The 23,254-nt window shown below is 42.0% G+C and overlaps 1 protein-coding gene across 2 annotated transcripts in view; it reads left to right on the top strand.

Moving 5' to 3' along the window:
• Positions 1 to 23,254, top strand: part of EDEM3 (ER degradation enhancing alpha-mannosidase like protein 3) — a 254,529-nt gene that overhangs the window by 135,758 nt on the left and 95,517 nt on the right. For both annotated transcript variants that reach the window (XM_033916146.1, XM_033916145.1), the window contains 3 exons: positions 590 to 715; positions 15,177 to 15,260; positions 19,523 to 19,606. In XM_033916146.1, the coding sequence (XP_033772037.1) occupies positions 590 to 715; positions 15,177 to 15,260; positions 19,523 to 19,606 (294 nt within the window). The remainder of the gene's footprint in view (positions 1 to 589; positions 716 to 15,176; positions 15,261 to 19,522; positions 19,607 to 23,254) is intronic.

Here is a 23,254-nt window from a genome sequence, read left to right as displayed (position 1 = left end):
CGATCCTGCTGCGGGCTGCTTCACAGGTGGTGCAGGAAGGTCAGTGGGGCGAGCGGTCCTTCAGGGGTGGGGGGGACTGAACGGCAAGGCCGGGAGCACCCCCTTAGGGCTGGCACCTGGGGCGCACTGCCCCCCCCCTCACCCCCCCCCTTGGTACGCCACTGTGTACAGGTTCCCCTGTTAGAGCCTGAGCTGGGCCCAGAGGAGTAATAGCACTAAAGTGACAGAGAATATCTGCTATCACATTCAATTTTTTTTTTTTTTTTAAAATAAAAAGGAATGTTGGACCACTACCATGTCATATGTATTGGAATTCTGTCTCTGAGAGAGATGAAAGAAATCTCTGCTCTCAAGTCCACAGATAAAATAGACTGAAAGCTGATTTGCTAAGGCAGAAGGTATGGAAATCCCCTTGAAGCCTCTTTACTGGAGGAGGGTTCTGGGTATTCTTGCTCTTGGGTGAAATCAAGTGTGCCTGAATTTCCCTGCTTGCAGACAAACACTTTCTGATTCTTATTTGTATGCAAGATGTGTTATCTTATTGGAACCTGTTGCATTGGTATGACATTTTTTATTTTTGTTTCTTTAGCATTATGATGCCATAATGAGATATATCAGCCAGCCACCTCTTCTGCTTGATGTGCATATTCACAAACCAATGCTGACTGCTCGAACTTGGATGGACTCTTTGCTAGCTTTTTTTCCTGGCCTTCAGGTAAAAAGTGTAAGAATATGCAATTAAAAGGTTATAAATAATAAAATTGTTGTATATACTGAAAATGAGAAAACATAAAAACTTCCATATTAGGTTAGACCAAAGATGAGCCAGTTTAAATCACAGTACCTCACAGAAGTTAGAGCACCTAGATGCACTGCTGTTTATGCCCAGAGATAAGCAGTGGCTTCCCCAAGTCTTCCTGTTACAAACTACACTAACTGTTTTTATCAGATCACTGATGACAAAATCTGCAACTTTACTCACCTTTCTAGACTGGGCTTGTATTTGCCTCTCCTGTAAGTAAAGTCCAGCTCCACAGTAATATTGTATATATTCATACACTAATGGAAAGGCAAAAACTTGTTCACATATTAGACATAGCTGATCATTTAGGTGCCAAATTCAACCACAAGGAAAACATCTTACCCATCTGGTTACCTGATGGTGATGCTGTTTGTGTTTAGCATGATATGCTGTGGGTAGGTTTAAGCACTGCTGAACTTCAGAGCAAATTCTTTCTACTGTAATACTGTATGGTTCAACACAACTCAGTAATAAAAATAATACTGGCCAACTCTTAGTTCAATGAAAACTTTTGGTTCTTAATCTGTGTGTGCTATCTGAACTGTTCTGTATTATGCACCACGGAAAGTAATTGCAAACCTATGCTTTCTGCCATTACACTTACCCCTCCATATTCGCGGTCCGCGGTTTTGGTTTTCGATGGAAGGCCCCACAATTTACATCACAGGAAATTGCTGCTCCCAGTGTTGCACAGAGAAAATCGCTGCCTGGCGAAGCACAGAAAAAATCGCTGCTCCCAACTGCACTTTCTTCACTGGAACAGGCCAGGTTATTCATGGTTTTGTGTCTTTTTTTTTTTTTAGTTTACGATCATTATTCCATTTGCTATTTCTCTTTCTGAAGTTATTCCTAAAGCAACAGAAGTATTAGGTCTAATGGAGCAATGGATGACTGAATTTAGACTGAAGCTTAACTCAGAAAAAACAAAGTTTTTTTTTGTAGCTTCACCACACCCGTTTGATACTAAAACATCATTGCATATAAATAAATTCAGCTATCCTATTCAATCTACCATTAAGGTTTTGGGAATAATACAGGACTAGGACTTGACTATGAAGAATCAGGTGGATTCTTTGGTCAGAAAGGGTTTCTTTACTCTTTGGAAGCTTCGGTCCATTAGAGCGTATTTTGATGTTTCATCATTTAGAGTTATTATTATTAAGATTGTTAAAAAGCTTGGGAGAAACTAAGCTTCATAGGCTACCTCAACATAGAAACATAGAAAATGACGGCAGAGAAGGGCTATAGCCCATCAAGTCTGCCCACTCTATTAACCCTCCCCCTAACCACCCTCCTAGGGGTCACACTCTGATGGCATCCCTTTACACTACCCTCGCAGAGATCCGACTTGGGCATCCCACTTTTTCTTGAAATCTTGCACGCTGCTGGCCTCGATCACTGGCACTGGGAGCCTATTCCAATAGTCAACCACTCGTTCAGTGAATAAATACTTCCTGGTGTTGCTATGAAATTTCCTGCCCCTGATTTTAAGCGTATGTCCTCTTGTGGTCGATGGACCTTTGAGAAAGAAAATATCATCCTCCACCTCAATACGACCAGTGATGTACTTAAATGTCTCAATCATGTCTCCCCTCTCCCTACGTTCTTCGAGTGAGTAGAGCCGCAATTTGTTCAGCTTTTCCTCGTACGGGAGATCCTTGAGCCCCAAGATCATCCTGGCGGCCATTCGTTGAACCAACTCAATCCTCAGCACATCCTTACGGTAATATGGCCTCCAGAATTGTACATAGTACTCCAGATGAGGTCTCACCATGGCTCTGTACAATGGCATTATGACCTCCGGCTTCTGGCTAATCAAATTTCTGCGGATACAACCCAGCATTTATCTAGCCTTGGATGAAGCCATCTCCACTTGATTGGCAGTTTTCATGTCTTCGCTAATGATCACCCCTAAATCTCGTTCTGCTGTAGTCCTAGCCAAGGTCTCACCATTCAGTGTATACGTTTTACATGGATTATTGTTGCTAAGGTGCATGACCTTGCATTTTTTCACGTTGAAGCCTAGCTGCCAGGTCGAGGACCAATGTTCTAGCATAAGAACATAAGAACATAAGAATTGCCATCTCCGGATCAGACCCATGGTCCATCGAGTCCGGCGATCCGCACACGCGGAGGCCCAGTCAGGTATACACCTGATTGTTCTAATCACCCATATCCCTCTATGCCTCTCATAAGGAGATGTGCATCTAATTTGCCTTTGAATCCTAGCACAGTGGATTCCTTAATAACCTCCTGTGGAAGAGCATTCCATGCGTCCACCACTCGCTGCGTAAAGCAGAACTTCCTGACATTTGTCCTGGACTTGTCACCCCTTAGCTTCAAACCATGTCCTCTTGTCCGTGTCACATTGGACAATGTAAATAATTTGTTTTTCTGCTCTATTTTATCGATGTCTTTCAGTATTTTGAACGTCTCTATCATGTCCCCTCGCAGCCTCCTCTTCTCAAGGGAGAACAATCCTAGTTTCTTGAGTCGTTCCTCGTATTCCAATTTCTCCATACCTCTTATTAGTTTCGTTGCTCGTCTCTGCACCCTCTCCAGCAGTTTTATATCCTTCTTTAGGTTGGGAGACCAATGTTGTACACAGTATTCCAAGTGTGGTCTGACCATTGCTCTATAAAGCGGCATTATGACTTTCTCCGATCTACTCGTGATTCCTTTCTTTATCATGCCCAACATTCTGTTTGCTTTCTTTGCCGCTGCCGCACATTGTGCCGACGGCTTCAGGGTCCTATCTATCAGACAAGTTGCTTTTACTTACAGTGTTACATAGTTTGGCATCGTTGGCGAATAATGTTATTTTACCCTGAAGCCCTTGGGTCAGGTCCCCTACGAATATGTTGAAAAGGATCGGACCCAGAACCGAGCCCTGCGGCACTCCACTGGTCACCTCCGACGTTTTAGAGAGGGTACTGTTAACCAACACCCTCTGAAGTCTACCACTTAGCCAGTCCTTGACCCATGCGATTAGTGTTACGCCTAATCCCATTGATTTCATCTTGCTTAACAACCTGCAGTGGGGGACGCTATCAAAGGCTTTACTGAAGTCCAAGTACACGACGTCTAGGAACTCTCCCAATTCCAGCTTTCTTGTTACCCAGTCAAAGAAGCTGATAAGATTGGATTAGCAGCACCTACCCTTGGTGAATCCATGATGGTGGGGATCGCGTAGATTCTCCTCATCCAGGATCGTGTCTAATTTTCGTTTGATTAGTGTTTCCATGAGTTTGCTCACTATCGATGTGAGACTCACCGGTCTGTAATTCGCAGCCTCTCCCCTGCAACCCTTTTTGTGTAGAGGAACGACGTTAGCTGTTTTTCAGTCCAAGGGGACTCTTCCTGAACTCAGAGAGAGATTGAAGACAAGCATAATTATCTTCTAAGATTTTTCCATTGAAACAGATATTTCAAGAATTCAGGCATTATGGGCTTGGCCATTCTAGTTATGGCCAGATATCTATTTTCAAGCTAGGTAGTCTTCCTGTCTTATGGACTAAAGATTAGGATCACAAGATTCTTGTGCAAATAATGCAGCAAGAGCTACTTAATGATGAAGTCCAGATCTGCTCCTTGAGGTGATGATAGGAGGTTTTCTAACTGCATTTTTTCAGGCATGGACCCTGATAACATCAGGCCAGTGAGTAGTGAAAATAATCAAAGAAGGTTATAAACTGGAATTTCTCATCCTGTTGCAGATTTTTTTTCTAGAATATTTTGCAAAAATTTGGTAAAGGTGCAAGTGGTTCACTCTTGAACGGAGAAACTTTAACTAGGACTTCAGCAGAACGAGATTTAGGAGTAATCATCAGTGCAGACATGAAAACTGCCAATCAAGTGGAGAAGACTTCATCTAAGGCAAGGCAGATATTGGGTTGTATCAATAGAAGTTTCGTCAGCCGAAAGCCTGAAGTCATAATGCCGTTGTACAGGGCCATGGTGAGACCTCATCTGGAGTACTGTGTGCGATTCTGGAGGCCACATTACAGTAAAGATGTGCGCAGAATTGAATCGGTTCAACGGACGGCCACCAGGATGATCTCGGGGCTCAAGGGTCTCTCGTACGAAGAGAGACTGAACAAATTGCAGCTCTACACTCTTGAGGAACGTAGGGAGAGGGGAGACATGATCGAAACATTTAAGTACCTCACGGGACGTGTCGAAGTGGAAGATGATATTTTCTTTCTCAAGGGACCCTCGGCCACAAGAGGGCACCCGCTCAAACTTAGGGGCGGAAAATTTCATGGCGACACCAGAAAGTATTTCTTCACAGAGAGAGTGGTTGATCATTGGAACAAGCTTCCAGTGCAGGTGATCGAGGCAGACAGCGTGCCAGACTTTAAGAATAAATGGGATACCCATGTGGGATCCCTACGAGGGTCAAGATAAGGAAATTGGGTCATTAGGGCATAGACAGGGGGTGGGTAAGCAGAGTGGGCAGACTTGATGGGCTGTAGCCCTTTTCTGCCGTCATCTTCTATGTTTCTATGTTTCTACCTTGCTCACTCTCAGGGATCTAAGAATAATGGTCCTGGTTCTTAATATCCAAAAGAGTCTAAATAAATATTTGATATACAGTGCTTCCCCGTGAATTCGCAATTCGCAGTCCTGGTCATTCACGGTATTTTCCAACCGCGAATGACCGGGCAGGAGAGGGCAGCCAGAGCACTGGTGAGTGAAGGAAATCATTCGCGGTATGCTCCAACAGCCTCTTCCTGTACTAAAGTCGGGCCTCACCAATCAGAATCTGCATGTCAAAGCAGCTCCTGATTGGTGAGGCCCGACTTTAGTACAGGAAGAGGCGGTCGGAGCATACCGAGTGATTTCCTTTGCTCGCCGGTGCTCCGGCTGCCTTCTCCTGTCTCCCCTGCTAAAAACCGAATTTGTGCGCGGGGGTTCCTGGAACGGAACCCCCGCGAATATGGGGGGAGTACTGTATCTACTTAGGAAGGGACCTTTAGGCCTAATTTAAGTCTAAAAAGGATGAATTGTTCTCTTTGAGTTACTCATTTCAGGATAGACACTACACTCCATCCTGACCTCAGTTCAACTGGGGGAATTTCTCACAAGTCTAGATCTTGGAGACTTATTTTCACATCCCTATCTGGCCTCCTCATCAAAGGTTCTCAGATTTAGTCATAGATCAACATTTTAATTTCCGAGTAATGTCCTCTGGGTTGATGACTGCTCCCAGGACCTTTTCAAAGATAATGGTAATGGTAGCAGCCTTCCTTCATCGAGAAGGTTTGAGTTTATCCATATTTAGATGATTGGCTCATCAGAGTATCTTCTCTAAGACAGTATCATTATACTCTCAGAGTTGTTCATCTGCTTCAGAGTCTAGGCTGATTATCAGCTTTGACAAAGCACTTTGACTCCCACCCAAACTATGGAATATTTGGGGCCCAATTTAGCATGAAGGGGTGAGTTTTCCTCCCTTATCACAGAGCGCAAAGACTTCAATCTTGGATCTGGGAGAGTTTCTCAATGCTGAGATTACATGCAAGTTTTGGAATTCATGGCTGTGACCTTAGAGGTGCTTCTATGGATAAGGTATCTAATGCAATCTCTTCTACAATCCCTTCTCTAGCATTGTTTTCTGTTTCTTCAGCCATATAACAAGAGACTGTTGGATGTCAATCTTTCTGGTTGGGTTATGCATTTTGAGCTGGATGGCCCAAAGCAAGTAGACTCCAGCAGAAACGTCTTGATTGATCTGTCATTTGGAATTCCTCAAACCCTAATACCACCAGATCCTCCCACAAATGAAAACTATCCTTCCCCTCGCTAAAAGGCATTTCCCACACAGGAAAGCTAGGGACCTCCCTTCACTTAAAAATCACTGAGCTCTGGAACAACCTTACCTCCCCTCTTCGGAACTTGAGCTCTCTCCAAGTTTTCCGCAAACATCTGAAAACCTGGCTTTTCTCAAAAAATGTAAGTCTCCCTCCAACTTAGGAATCAAGGAAACTCTTATATCTTGGCATCCCAAGTCCTCTAAATTCGAGCTCTACAAACGTGGAGATGATGCGGTATACAAACCTAAGGATTAGATTAGATTAGAACAATACAAAAAGCCCTTCTAGCATTTGCAGGACATCTCTCAGAGAAATTGGTCAAGATTCTGTCAGACATGCAACCTCGGTGGCACATATCAACATAGAGAAAGGAACTTAGAGTTCCCAACTAGTGATCGAAGCACATCTTCCCTTCCATTGAGTGGAAAATCATTTGCAGTTTCTCAGCAGCATACAATAGCAAGGACTCTTAATTGTACAAGCTGACTTTCTCAGCAGACATTCTGTAGATCTAGTAGAGTGGGAATTATCTCAGTCAACAGTTCAGGCTCATGGTGATCAGGAAGAATGCCAAAGCTGCACATTTTTTTTTTCCAGCCAACAATTTGGCGCGTGCTAATGTGGTTAGTGTCTCTTGATGAATTTTTCCCTAAATATAAACAAGAAAAGCTATTAGTGTTCCTAAAATCCACTAGTAATTAAAAACTCTTCAAAGCCAAGTGCAAACTGCATAAAAAAGATATCACAAGGTCGATTCAGTTGATTACTAGAAAATAATTTTTAAAATAAGATCCTAATATAATAAATTGTTACAACATTGTAAGAACTTCTCATAAAAGCAGCTCACCTGAATGTAACTACTTATGTTGCATGTTGAATAAAGGGGGAAAAACTAGCACACATGTCAGTATATGACATCACAGTATGATGTGGGGTAAAATACAGTATGGCTAATAGCAAAGCTTATTGTATTTGGCATTATGTAACCACTCCTACAGAAAACTTACTGGCAGTATTTTCACAAATACTGTTATATAAAATCATCTCTTAATTACATTAAAAAACAGGTACAAATGATTGCTTGGAAATTTCATACAGAAATGCAATAGTAGAAATGCATATCTTTACAATCAAAGTATAAAGAAACTCCTCAAAAAGGCAACTAGAAAAAAGTGACTTACTAGAGTCTAGCTTCCTGTGTCACACACTAAATGGAAAAAAAGAAAAGCTTAATATTAAAATCACTGTTTGACATCACAGCTTGTTTTAAATATGTCAGGCTGAATTCAGAATGAGCAAACAGCAGAGAGATCTTCAAAGAAAGCAATGTAAAAGTGGGAAAAAATACTGTACTGGATATAATTATATTGGCTCTGATGGTCTAACACAAAAAAGTATATATGATGTGTTAAAAATAAATTGCATATGGGCTGTCATAATTCTACTAAAAAGTGCCTTTTGATTGAATTCTGAAATTATTTCCCAATTATATACATACACACACACACATACATACAGATCTTATTTTAGGGATATATTGTTATAGTTTAAAAAACAAAAAACAAGGGGAGCCTCTTGCACTTGGAGGATACCACCGGAGGGGATTTGGAGCTGGTTCCTGGCCTCCTGCAGCAGCGGTTTGGGCCTATTTTTCCCTCGCTGACAGGCACTCATAGAGACGGACCCCCTGACGTCACCGGGTCCGTCTCCAACGTTTTAAAACCGAGCCGCCGCCGCGGCTGATTCGGGAGCCTCTTGCACTTGGAGGATACCACCGGAGGGGATTTGGAGCTGGTTCCTGGCCTCCTACAACAGCGGTTTGGGCCTATTTTTCCCTCGCTGACAGGCACTCACAGAGACGGACCCCTGACATCACCGGGTCCGTCTCCAACGTTTTAAAACCGAGCCACCGCCGCGGTTGCGGCCGCAACCCTTAGGGCATGCCCCTTGGAGCCACGAGGAGCCCGGGAGCTGGAAGCCGGTTTGGTAATATAAAAGTCTTCATTTAACTTTCATATAACTGTTTAAATATGGGAAAAAGAAAGATAAAACCTAAAAGTTCTACACCAGTGGTATCGGGTCCAATGGATAGACATTTATCATTATTTTCTGATAACCCACCAGTGGCACTACCAAATGTAGATTCCTCCTTGTCAGGAGCCTCAATAAGTCCACTCAATCGTACCCCTCCCCTTCATCCGGTACCCAGTGATAGTGGGAATATAACACCCACTACATCCGAAGCTCAACTGGTTTCATCTACCCACTTAAGTAAATTAGTATATGCTGAAGTACCTAAACCATTGATATTTACTGGTGGAGTGGAAGAAAACACACAAACAGAGGAAACACAGGATATTACATTAAAAGACTTATGGTTAGGTATATCCAGAGTTGAAGGGTTTCTCAGGACAACGATGAAGCAAATGGGAGATTATTCTCAGTCAGTTTCTTCTAAATTTGAAAATGTGGATGCTAACTTAAGTTATTTGGATAAACGACTAAATGTGGTGGAAAATCAATGTAATAATTTACAAGCTGTCTCTGTATCAGCTGTTAAAGATTCAACAGTAATACACTCTAAAATTGAATCTATCGAGAACATGAATAGAGTGAAAAATCTACGCTTGGTCAACTTTCCAGTAACTCATTTATTGTTACAGGACCCTGTAGTACCAACGCTTCCTGTATTTTTACAGCTAAGTTCATTTTTTCAAGTTTACTCAGTTTAAAGCTTATTTCACTTTGAAGTGTACAAAGATAGAGACTAAACAGTCCATCATCAACAAGTACTTCACATAAACTTTTACGGTGCAATGATAGATACCACAGAGTCTCTATAGGGGTTAAGTCCCCACATTGAGGTCTCTTGTTTTCCATCTTGGAATCTGAGCACCACCTAAGGTTCAAAGGTTTTTTGAAGTAGTATTGTTCCTTTATCAGGTTGTTTTTTGTCATGGACATTTAGGAACAATTTCGTTTTTTGAGTTCACCCAGTTGTTTATACTCATTTATTGTCACCTGAGATTTTATTAAGGAAATTCTTTAAAGAAGTACTGGGAATGACCAATGCTGAGAATTTTCCAATAAATAATTATTATTACATTCCTCCAAAAAACTTGAATCTGCCCAGGAGGTGGACCATCTGACCACACCAGAGGTAAATTTGACTGAATTCCTAGAAGATACTCAGGATGTGATTCAGACTCGGTCCACCCTGTTAATAACATGCATGAGCGAGATGGATAAAATGTTGATAATGCGACTTTATTTCAAAAACAGGTTAATGAAATTTTGTGGGGATTTGGTTAGGATTTTTCCGGATGTATCCAGAACCACACAGTTGAGGAGGAAAGAATTTTTGAAATTGAAGGAAAGAGTGTTGGCACTGGATGCATCCTTCTATCTGAAATTTCCCTGTAAATGTATGATTAAATTACAAGATATCGAAAATTCTTTTTGGGATCCAATACAACTACAACAATTCTTAATTGCAAGAGAAAAGAAATAGAAATGAGATTTGTTTCACCTTACTGAGGAATATGAGGAGAATTAATATAATGGTATCCCAGTTTAAGGAATGACTCAGGGTTCGTTAATTATGAACCAAGAATCATTATCCTTTATATTTCTTGAACTTTATTTTATTAGAAATAAATTAATGTGGGCTTGAAAGGAGCTTTGTACGTATGATTTGATTATGTATTGTTTTATGTGATTTTCCTTTTCTTTTGAATTTGTTGGATATTGTAAAGTATTCAAAATTATTAAAAAAAAAAAAAAACTGCCTGGAATAATTTTTTACCCATGTGTTAACTTTCTCTCTCTCACTATGGTTTTCACCCATAGGTCAGTATTCATTTAAACTATTGTCAGGAAACTGATCCCAGATTCTCATATCTCCCTTTACTAGCAATGTTCTCCAAATATAACAACGGAAATCAGAAATGAACTTAAATAATCAAATTAGTTTATTGAAATAATTAAGTTAATAATTACAAGAAAGAATTGAACTAGTGCAGCTGGTTAATATATAAACTGGAGACAAACAGATGAATTTCAAAGTCTGATCACATTTTAAACCCCTTCAAAGGTAGCTAGCTCTTATTCTGTTCTCTTCACCAAGAGATAAACTAGTTTCTCCAATAATTATAACTATAGTCTTTTAAATTGGATTAAAAAAAAAAAAAATATATATATATATATATATATATATATTACCCCAATATATATATTACCCCAAAGTATCTCTCTTTCTGGAAAAGCCCATGTAGAGGAAGGGAACCAAACAGAATCCCCAATCCCTCCCAGAATAGATTTTATCCTTAAAATTTACACCATGTGACCATATGGAAAGTCCCAAAACTTCATGCATATGTGGCTCAGGGCACATGTCCTTGCACAACTTCTCTTAGGAGGTGCAAAAATGCACAATACCAGCCACTCTTCATTGGCTAGTTTATTCTGTAATCCTCCTTAGCATATAATTGGTGGATACATGCCAATCTTCTTTTCCCAGAACCTCTTGCAGGCCTAGGTCACCTTACTGCTCACATCTAGGCATGTCATGTCACTGATAAGTGTGTCCTTCAGCCCTGTTTTTCCTTTGCTTGATCATCCATATTTTGGTCTAACTTATACATATGGTTAGAGAATGTGACTGTATCCCATGGGTAGCCGCAGGTAACTCGCAGGGGAAAAAATCGACTGGTTGCTTCAGGTACAGGGACAAAGCTTTTCACTCCGTGGAGCGATGAATGGCCTCCCCACCCCTCCTGGTCAGCAGCCCCCCTCCCTCCCTATCATGGGTCCAATAGCTCCCCTTCCTTGCACCCTCGCTCACAATTGTGGCTACTGGCAAAAAAAAACCCAAACCCTGCAACTCCCCCTTTGGCCCCTTTGTGCCTCTTGGGGTGGGCCTACCAGTTTCTTAGAAGCATTTGTAGGACAAAGAGGCAACATTGTCATACGCAGTGCTGAAGTTCACTGAACCTTCTTCCCACCGAGTCCCTCCTTTCAATTTAACTGGTAGGCCTGCCCTGGGAAGTGCAAAGGGGCCGACAGGGAAATCATAGGTTTGGGGCTGTTGGACCTGCAATAGGGAGGGAAGAAAGGTGGGGCTTCTGGACTCATGAGGGGGGGCTGCTGCAGCACCTTTGTAGGGGAGAGGGGGGTTGCTTGTGCTGCTGGACTGGCTGGAATTGCTGGATCTGGTCTGGGGACTGGGGGGGGAGAAGGGAAACAGGTTCTGAGTCCATGTGGTGGATGGAGTAGAGCTGGAGGGAAGGGAGAGGTGCCAGACAAACATCTGGGCGCTGAAGGGAGGGGGATAGAGGTGTTGTACCCATTGGAAGGGGGCTAGAGTGAAGGAAGAGAGGTGCAGAACCTACAGGGAGGAAGAGAGAGAGAGAAAGAAAAGGAAAGAGAAAAGCTGAACCAAGGTGATGAAGGAAGAGTGAGTGAAACTTTGAACATAGTGGAGGGAGGAAAGAGAGAGTCTGAAAGACACATTGGTGTAAGGGAGTAAGAGAGGGGAGAAGCTGGACACAGGGAGATATACAAAAAGAGGAGATATGGATGGGAGCATAGGAACAGGGAGAAAAGGGAATGCTGCATGGGAGTGGTATATGGACACAGAGGGCTAATGAAGAAATGAAGGGTATATGGACACAGAGAAGATGGCTAGACATGGGGGGAGAATAAGAATGCAGAAGGAAGATGCTAGATAGGGGGGCATAGGGATATAGAGGAGTGATACTGTACACAGGGAGGGGATCATAGAATGTTGGGATGATGAAGGCAGGGAGATGGGCACAGGGGAAATACTAGAAAGGGACTTATAGGGGACATAGAGAAGGGAGATGATGAACATTGGGAACAATACACACACAGAGATTGAAGATAGATGGTGATCATGGAGAAAGAAGAATGGTCAGGAGACCCTGGCAAGTGAGTTAAGAGAAGACAAAAGAAAACAGAGACCAGCGCCTGAGACCAACATGATTTGAAAAATAAAATGACGAGATAATAAAAGGTAGAAAAATAATTTTATTTTCTACTTTGTGATTAGAATATATCAGATTTGAAATATGTATCCTGCTAGAGATAGTGTTACACATAACTAGGGACCACAAAGCTCAGGCCATGCTTCTTTAACTTAGGGCTTTCTCTGACCAGGGGGCAGTTGCCCTAGTTGCATTCCCCTAACACTATTCCTGTCATGTGTGAATGAAGTATTTTGTTAGCATGATTTTTCTGTGTAGCATTTTGTAATAATTTGGCTTATTCAGTTTTCTCAATAGTGGAGGGTATATTTGTGAAGAGGAGGGGGAGACAGTAGTTTAGTTGTTCCTTGTTCTGTATTATTTGTTTATAAAATGACAATTGTACAGAATATTGTTTCTTTTTATACTTTAATAAAACAAGTTCAGTATAAAATCATAACTATTCGAGGTTTGTGGGGATGGGACTGGCTGGGATGGGGACAAATTTTTCTTTCCCCATGTTATTCTCTACATATGGTCATTGCCAATCATCAGATAGCAAGCCAAAGGTCTTTTACTGATTTGAAAAACAACTGAATTAAGCAACTCAGGCCTGTCAGTCATTTCCAGAGGGAGACAAGTTTCCCGTTTTCTTCCACTAACCTTGTTATACCAATTCATAAAGAAAAAAAAAATACTTAGGGCTCCTTTTACAAAGGCGTGCTAGGGCCTTAACGTGTGGAATAGCACACACTAAATTGCCACGTGCGGTAGCCACTACTGCCTCCTTTTGAGCAGGCGGTAGATTTTCAGTTAGCGCGCGCTAATCCGGTGCGTGCATTAAGAATGCTAGCGCTCCTTTGTAAAAGGAGCCCTTAGTTCCTTACAACATAGTAAAAACAGCTGTAGAACTGTAGCTTCACAATATCAGATTGTACCAAGAAAAATTAACAAAAATTATTTAAAATGGTAACAATGTGGTCATCTTAAAATATCGTGACTAATCCTATAAGTTTTACATATTTTCAAAATAAAATTACGTATGCTGCAAAATGACTCAAAATTACAACTATTATATTGTCAACAATGATTATTGAAGTGTAAATTGAGTTGTATAGTGCATATTACAAAAAATGAAACAATGTTTTTTCATAAAAATAGTGTAATCAATATTGTTATTTAAATCATTGGGTATTAAAATATCCAGATCAAAAATCATACATTCTTCCTGTAGTAGCTTATTGTTTGTTGCCTCTTTTCCAAGAGCTGCACAGCATTTTACAATACAACATAATTCTTCTAAGTCGCATCATACTTCCTCAGCTCAGTGCAAGTAACAAGATCAACAGAAACTAGAAATAAAAAAGGACAGCTACATAAAAATCTCAGACCTTAACTTTTAACATCATAATAGTCCTTGAAGAAAACCAATTTAACATAAGAACATAAGAATTGCTGCTGCTGGGTCTGACCAGCGGTCCACGCAGCGGCCCTTAGGTCAAAGACCAGTGCCCTAACTGAGACTAGCCTTACCTGCATACGTTTTGGTTCAGCAGGAATTTGTCTAACTTTGTCTTGAATCCCTGGAGGATGTTTCCCCCTATAACAGCCTCCGGAAGAGAGTTCCTAAAAATAAGGTAATCTGTAGTTCTCCTCACCAGAGAAAGGGAGCTTATTCTAGGTAATAGCTGTCTGATAGGAAAAGGACAAGGTGAACATTTTAACAGATTTAAGATCATGAACAGTTGGGTAACTGTTTATCTGATTCCTGAGGCAAAACTCGTTACTTCTACAAGAAGGATGTACCAGATCTATCAAATATGGTGAGACAATACTTGATAAATTTTAAATATTAGCATACATGTTTTAAACCTGGCCTCCACAGACAACCAATGCAAAGAAATCATAAATGGGGTAATATGATCAATAACTGTGAACCTTAATTAACCAAAACTATGGTTGAGAGATGGTTAGTTAGTTAGATATCATTAACTCATGTTCAAGTCCTAGCAATTTGATGAATTTTAGATCTAAAAAGAAATTGGTTTTGTGAGAGACAGGCAATGGCTTACTAATGCTGCTGTAAGTATTTGTGTATTTAATTTACAACTTATGTTCCAACATCTTAATTTTGATCTTTTTAGTTGTTTTACCTACATGTATACAGACACATGATGCAGGCACTCACCGAAACATGGGCCATGTCGGGGCTTTCTCTAAAGTTGCTTCCCTGCAAATTTGGCTCCACCTTGTTGCTCCATCTGCAGCTTTCTTCACTGTTATTGCTCTCTGACCTTCTGTATTTCTCCTCTGATTTGCTTGCCTTAGTATTGAGAGGGCAAAACTGAGGTGTAAATACTACTCACAGGAAGTTATTATTATTACCCTCCTTCATGCTAGGAAATGATCTGATTCACAATCTTATGCAAGAGTATGGAGGACATTTAAGAGCTAGTAGATGGGCACAAACCTCATCTGGTAAAACTGAAGGAAAGAAAACTAGCAGGAAGACCTAACTTCTCCATTCTTAAATAAGTCTGCATTTGTACTTAATTTATTTTCTTTATTTTCTAGGTGTTGAAAGGTGATATTAGACCTGCTATAGAAACACATGAGATGTTGTATCAGGTCATAAAGAAGCATAATTTCCTTCCAGAGGTGAGGCAAGGGAAGTCGCCAGATATCAAAAATTAATTTGTATGAATGAAATTTTAAGAGAACACTAGTACTAGTGGTACCAACTAATTTATACCAAACCGGCACAAAGGGGCAGATTCTTCGAATGGCTCCATAATGTCACCAGCAGGGTCAGGGCAATGGGTCCCGAGCCGCTGGGACACGGAAATTGGCTCTTGTGTGCTGCCACGAGTGACACAAGAATGATAAGTCAAGATTAGCAAAAGAAAACACACTGGAATCAGGAAAGTAAAAATCAAAATCTGGACTGGATTTAATTTGTAGCACACAAAACAAAATAGTTGCTTCAAACTTCAGCTTCCAAAACAATCCACAAAACTAAGAAATCCGAACATAAACTTTGTCAGGCGATGACTGTCAATAGGAAAGTCTCTGCACCTTCAGATTAGGCAAACTTATTAGTCCTATGGCAGTGCACTATCTCTCCAACTAGAGAGTTTCAAAACAGCAAAACAGAAAAGAAAAAAAACAAAACTCAAAATCTGACTCTAACTCTTCACCTCAAAAGGGGATTCTTTTCTGTAAGACAGAGTTCCACACAATAAAGATTCTTTTTTTACGGCTAAGATATCGGTACAGCACAAGTCCTTATTTTCTCCCAACCAGACTTGAGCCTGAACCAGCGCTACGGCACTGATTCCTCCAGCCTCAGCAGTGCTGGACAAGGTGGTGTGCTCCACGTGATGGAATTTCGCCAAACAATGGCCCGCTATCCCTCCACATGTAACTTGGGGCTAACCCCACCACCTTGGAAACAAACAGTCTGACCTGCTCAAAAATAGTACCTCCAGGCAGCCTGGATAATTGTAATCCACTGTTCGCAGTAATGGACACTTGCCTTCATTTAGCAGACTTCCATAGGCTGCACGCTGGCAGGCAACTCAGGGAGAGACTCCGGCTCCAAATCCAGCTCCATGTCCTGGAACTCTTCAAAAGGACCTTCAGAGGACTCTGCTCCAGCCTCTACCAGTTCCATCTGTTCAGGAACTGAACAGCTTTGCAGAGCTCCCAGCCCTGAGCTTTGCGACTGCCTGGCTTCACTCCCTGTTTCCTTCTCCTCTTCCAGCAGGGCAGACCTCTGATTTAGGAGCTGAGAACCACCCCCAAACGCTCAGGTGTGCAGGATATCCTGTTTCTTCTTCCCTGACTACGTGGGGGAAGGGAAACCTGCAGTTTGGCACTAGCACTTCCTCTGCTGGACCCAGGAGTAATGGCAGGCAAAAGGTTACCTTGGGGATTAAGCAGAGCAGCTTGGGCACTATCTGCTCTAGAAATGGGCTTTACATTAGGAACAGCCCTAGCAGGCATATCTTGCATATCACAATAATCAGTGGCTACCTATAAAAACGGTGCTGTTTGCATGTCAATCACGCTATGGCACCGTTTACAGTATCGCAGCTCCCATTAAAGGTAGGCACCAGTAATGTAGGCCAAGTTTTAAAGGCCTGCATTACTGACGCCTACCTTTCACAGAGAATCATGCCTCACAGCGCCTAAGGCCATTTCTGGTCTAAACCATGCCTACTATGATCTTAGGCGCCTCTGTAGAGGCAGTTTCGGCGCCCTTTTTGTAGACACTTGCTGGTGCCTACATGGTTTTTAAAAATGAGATTTTCATTTATTTTTAATTGGTGCAGTCAATGCGCCAATTAAAACAATTGTTAGGTACCTACCACTACCTAACTTACAGCGCCGTTTGTAGAATCTGTCTCAAAATTACTAGTAGATTGAAATATGATTCTTTATTATTCAGTGAGTACTAAATCAGTGTCATGCTATGGAAAAAGAGAATAGCTTGTGCAGAATTTCATTTTTACATCGCTTTTCCCTCTCCTATGTTGTAAAGTTGCCAAATCTGTGAATGAGAATGCAGGTTAATTCTATCTCCTCCTCTGCACTTTTTTCTACACATTTTGAGTCTCACTACTTTTTCTCAGATTTCTATCAAGAATTGCTGTCCACGATGGAAGGCTTTTCTCTTTCTAATGCATTCTTTCTCCATTATAGCAGACTTCAGTTCTTACTGTATGTTTTCTTGTGCATGCTCATTTTTTTATCCATTCTGATAACATTTTTGAATGTTGTTTCTTGAAATAAAATTAAAGTGCAGCCTTTTTACCTTTCCAAAATCCTTCTGATAAATAAATTGAATATTGGTAGAATTTAGAAGTATTTATATATTTTGGCATTTATGTACATCCATACAACACACAATGAATCCATAGCCCAAAGGGCCCTGTTGTGTGTGAGAGACCATAGACAATAATGAAACTGGCCCAATTATTCACTGTATTTCTTTAAACGGTCTAAAACAGAAAAATATTGGGAGTTGTTTTAAAGGGGAATACTTGTGCTCAAAATTCAGTTCTTACCTGGCCGGACAGTAGGATCTAAAATCTAGAGTTGTGTGTTGATAGAACTTGAAGTAAAGCTGCTTTGAATTTTTGTATGAATTCTTTTGTATGTTTTTCACAATTAAAATGTGCCAGGCTTCTCACTGCTTAATACTTGGAATCCAAAGCTTCTAATTTGGATTTGTTGGCAATAATTTTAGCCTTTCAGTTGGTGAGAAAACTGACATGGGTAAATCTTTTCCTTTGATCAATAAGCCCCAAGAGGTATCTTTAGATTCCTTATGGGATCTCGTAGCAAGACTGGCTAAATCTAGAAATCCTCAGCTTGTACATCTGGAAGATAAACTTAAAGTTCAGGAAAATGATATTAAGAACTTAAAGTTCGAAATTGGTGATTCTAAGGCTTCAATAGAAAATGTTAATCAAGAATTAAATGTTTTCAAATAAGTTACTGAGACATTAGTCAAGGACAATACTAGCCTGAGAAGAAAGCTGGAGTCTTTAGAGAACTTTTCCTGGAATAATAATCTCAGACTAATTAATTTCCCTAGGGTTACTACGGTAACTCCTAGGGAAATGTCGAAACGTTATATGATGGAGATTTTGGAGGTGTCTGAAGATTCCTTACCACCGTTTACTCAAGTTTATTACCTACCTACTAAGAAGTAAGAATTACCACAAGAGACTAATCAACAATCATTAAATATCTTAACTTTGTTGGAATTTCTGATAGGGAAGTTGCAACAGCGGCAATGTTGCTTCTAACTGTAGCATTTGCGCCAGATAAAAACTAGTTGCTCAGGTGTTTCTTTAAAAATAAACAAAAAGAATTTCTTGGCCTTAAGATACAAATGTTTCCAGATTTAGCACGGGATACTCAGAGGCGTAGACATTAATTTTTGCTTCAAAAACATGGAATTATAGCTCTAGGGCAGACATGGGCAACTCCGGTCCTTGAGGGCCGGAATCCATTGGGTTTTCAGGATTTCCCCAATAAATATGCATGAGATCTATTTGCATGCACTGCTGTCAATGCATATTCATTGGGGAAATCCTGAAAACCCGATTGGATTCCGGCCCTCGATGACCGGAGTTGCCATGTCTGCTTTAGGGGTAACGTTCTGTCTTCGCCACCCATGTAAATGTGTAATACACTATCATATGCAAAAGTTTCTTTTTTGATCCTTCCCAACTGACAACTTTCTTGTCAGTATCGCACCTGGAATCAAGAAAAACTTGAGTGCTGTTAGAACAGAGGTGTCGAGGGCCGCAATCCAGTCGGGTTTTCAGGATTTCCCCAATGATTATGCATGAGATCTATTTGCATGCACAGCTTTCATTGTGTGCTAGTAGATCTTATGCATATTCATTGGGGAAATCCTGAAAGCCCGACTGGATTGTGGCCCTCAAGAAGGGACTTTGACACCTCTATCTTAGAATGATTAGATACTCATAACTCAGCTAATCAATTCCTTTATCTTATTACTTTGTTTCTTTGTAACTCGCTTTAGTATACCTTGGATCCCAGTTGAGGACTTGAGCTGAATTTAAGCGTATTATTCTTTTTTTCTTTCCTTCTTGTATGATAATTTAACCTTTTATTAATATTAATTTTTGTTGCATTTGGTATCTTTATATTGTCTTACATTTATGGCTTAAAAAGGCTTTCTGTACAAGTGGATGCTTGATAAATATAATTTAAAAAAGTATAAATAAATAAATTAAAAAAAAAAATCTTAGCCTGTATGCCAAAGATTGGCTACATTTTGATACCTAAGTCTATTTGGCCTTTTAAAATGGTTTGTACTTTTCAAAACTAATACTAATGATTTAATATAATAATTATGGTGCTTTCCTTCCTTTCTTTAGGCTTTTACTACAGACTTCAGGGTTCATTGGGCTCAGCATCCCTTACGTCCAGAGTTTGCAGAAAGTACCTATTTCTTATATAAAGTAAGAGTGTTTTCATAATAATCAATGGATTTACCTAGAACACCCTAGTTCTGAAGAACAGTTAAGGTTCTTAATTAGAGAATGACACTGTGACTGTTGCCCATGGGTAACCCACACGAAAGTGGGGTGGGGGAGACTAGATGTCACGAGTATGGGGACAAGGCCATTCTCCGCCCCATGGAGCGGTGAATGGCATTGTCCCTGCAATAAAGTATCTGCTGCGAGTTGCCTCCCTTCCCACCCCTTCCGGCCAGCAGCAGCAGCAGCCCCCGTCCCCTCCTCCTTCCTGATGGGTGGCCAAAAAAACAAACAAAACCGACAAACCTGCAACTCTTCTGAGTCGGCCTCTTTGCACCTCCTGGGGCAGGCCTACCAGCCTGTTGGAAGCTTTCTGCATGCAGGGCTGCTCTGACTGGAATCTTTTTGCCACAGAGTCTCTCCTTCTGATGTAACATCCAGCCGGAAAGAGACTGGGACTCAGTGGCAAGAATGTTCCAGTCAGAGCAGCCCTGCATGCAGGAAGCTTCTAACAGGCTGGTAAGCCCGCCCTGGGAGGTGCGAAGAGGCCGACCCAGGAGAGTCGCAGGTTTTGCTTGGTTGTTTTTTTTGTTGCCCACCATTGGGAGGGAGGGTGCGAGGGTGGGGGACTGATGGACCTGCTGGAGGGAGAGAGGGAGGGAGGCTGCTGCTGCACCCGCAAAGGGGGGAGGAAGTTGCTTGGGCTGTTGGACCGGCTGGAGCTGAAGGGAAGGGAGACGGTTGCTGGATCTGGTCTGGGGATTGGGGGGAAGGAAATGTGCTGGGCCCATGTGGTATGTGGAGTGGAGCTGGAGGGAAGGGAGAAGTGCCAGACCCACACCTGAGCACTGAAGGGAGGGGAAAGAGGTGTTGGACCCATGGGGAGGGGGCTAGAGGGAAGGGAGAGAGGTGCAAGGCCTGCAGGGAGGAAGAGAGAGAAGGAAAGGGAAAGAGATAAGCTGAACCAAGGAGATGAAGGAAGAGTGAGTGAAATAGTAAACATAGCGGAGGGAGGAAAGAGTGAGAGACACATTGGTTTAAGAGAGTAAGAGGGGGGAGAAGCTGGACACAGGAAAATATACAAAAAGAGGGGAGATGGTGGGCGCATAGGAACAGGGAATGAAAAAGGGGAATGCTGTATCTGCATTGGGGTGTTATATGGACACAGAAGGATAATGCTAGGCATGGGAGGGTATATAGACACAGAGAGAAAATGGCTATACATGGGGGAGAATAAGAACACAGAAGAAAGATGTTTGTCAGAGGGGCATAGGGATATAGAGGAGTGATACTGTACATAGAAAGGGATCATAGAATGGTGAGATGATGAAGGCAGGGAGATGGGCACAGGGGAAATACTAGAAAGGGAAGTATAGGAGATAGAGAAGGGAGATGCTTGTTGAACATGAGGGAAAATACATACACAGAGATGGAAGATGAATGGTGAGCATGGAGAAAGAAGACATGTCAAATGGTTAAGAGATCCTGGCAAGTGAGTTAAGAGTAGACAGACGGAAACAGAAACCAGAGCCTGAGACCAATGTGATGTGAAGAATAAAATGACCAGACATAAAAAGGTAGAAAAAAAAATCTTATTTTCTATTTTGTGATTAGAATATAGAGGAGAACCAAAAAGGGCGCAAAGAACACCAGAAAGAGTGTCACCGAGTGGTTAGAAAAGCAAAAAGAGAATACGAAGAGAGACTGGCAAAGGAAGCAACAAACTTCAAGTCGTTCTTCAGATACGTCAAGGGGAAGCAACCGGCGAGAGAAGAAGTGGGACCATTGGACGATGGAGACAGAAAGGGAGTTGTAAAAGAAGAGAAAGAGATAGCTGACAGGTTAAATGAGTTCTTCACGTCAGTCTTCACGATGGAGAATATAACCACCATTCCGGAACCCGAGGAGATCGTAATAGGAGACCAAGACGATAAGCTGGTCGATTTAGAGGTAAGCCAAGAGGATGTACTCAAGCAGATCGACAGACTAAAGAGCGACAAATCGCCGGGTCCAGATGGCATTCACCCAAGGGTACTCAAGGAACTAAAAGACGTAATAGCGGAGCCACTTCGACAGATATGCAACCTATCCTTAAAAACCGGAGAGATCCCGGAGGATTGGAAAATAGCAAATGTCACGCCCATCTTCAAGAAGAGCGCAAGGGGGGACCCGGGAAACTACAGGCCGGTGAGCCTGACCTCAGTCCCGGGAAAGATGATGGAGGCACTGATTAAAGACAGCATCTATGAGCACATCGAAAAAAATGGGCAGCTAAAACCGAGTCAACATGGCTTCTGTAAGGGTAGGTCATGCCTCACAAACTTATTGTACTTCTTTGAGGGAGTGAACAGCCAGGTGGATAAAGGGGAATCTATAGACATCATTTACCTTGACTTCCAAAAAGCCTTCGACAAGGTGCCACACGAGAGACTGCTTAAAAAGATATGGAACCACGGGGTACAAGGGGAGGTCCACCGATGGATCAAAAACTGGCTGGCAAACAGGAAGCAGAGGGTTGGCGTAAAGGGCCACTACTCAGACTGGAAAGGGGTCACGAGCGGAGTTCCGCAGGGGTCGGTGCTGGGACCACTCTTGTTCAATATCTACATAAATGACCTAGAGGCGGGAACTAAGTGTGAAGTCATTAAATTTGCAGATGACACCAAACTATACAGCAGGGCTCAAACCAAGGAAGACTGCGAGGATCTCCAAAAGGATCTAACGCAGCTGGAAAAGTGGGCCGAAAAGTGGCAGATGAGCTTCAACGTGGGGAAATGCAAGGTCATGCACGTGGGGAAAAAGAACCCGATGTTCACATACAAAATGGGGGGAACACCACTAGGGGTTAGTAACCTGGAGAGAGACCTGGGAGTGATGGTAGACGCAACACTGAAGGCATCGGCGCAATGCGCCACAGCCTCTAGGAAAGCAAACAGAATGCTGGGTATCATTAAGAAGGGTATTACGACCAGGACGAAGGAAGTCATCATGCCGCTGTATCGTGCAATGGTACGGCCGCATCTGGAGTACTGTGTCCAGTACTGGTCGCCGTACCTCAAGAAAGACATGGCGGTACTTGAGGGAGTACAAAGAAGAGCAACCAAACTGATAAAGGGAATGTAAAATCTCCCATATTCTGACAGATTGAAGCAGTTGGGACTTTTCTCCCTGGAAAAGCGAAGACTTAGAGGAGACATGATAGAAACCTTCAAGATCCTGAAGGGCATAGAAAAAGTAGACAGGGACAGATTTTTTAAATTAAGGGTCACCACAAGTACAAGGGGGCACTTGGAGAAATTGAAAGGGGACAGGTTTAGAACAAACGCTAGGAAGTTCTTTTTCACTCAGAGGGTAGTGGACACATGGAACGCGCTTCCAGAGGCTGTTGTAGACAAGAAAACATTAAATGGTTTCAAAGAAGGTCTGGATAGATTCCTAGAAGAAAAAGGGATTGGGGGGTATAGATAGGTATAGACCATTGCTCAGACAATGGGCCTGATGGGCCGCCGCGGGAGCGGACCGCTGAGCAGGATGGACCTATGGTCTGCCTCAGCGGAGGCAACTTCTTATGTTCTTATGTTCTTATGTAGCTGTTGTTAGACATAACAGGGGACTGCAAAGCCTAGGCTG

This window comes from Geotrypetes seraphini, chromosome 12, assembly GCF_902459505.1.
Source record: "Geotrypetes seraphini chromosome 12, aGeoSer1.1, whole genome shotgun sequence".
In the NCBI taxonomy this organism is placed as follows: domain Eukaryota; kingdom Metazoa; phylum Chordata; class Amphibia; order Gymnophiona; family Dermophiidae; genus Geotrypetes; species Geotrypetes seraphini.
The sequence above is the reverse complement of the archived record's forward strand: the minus strand, read 5'-3'. Positions and strand labels throughout refer to the sequence as shown.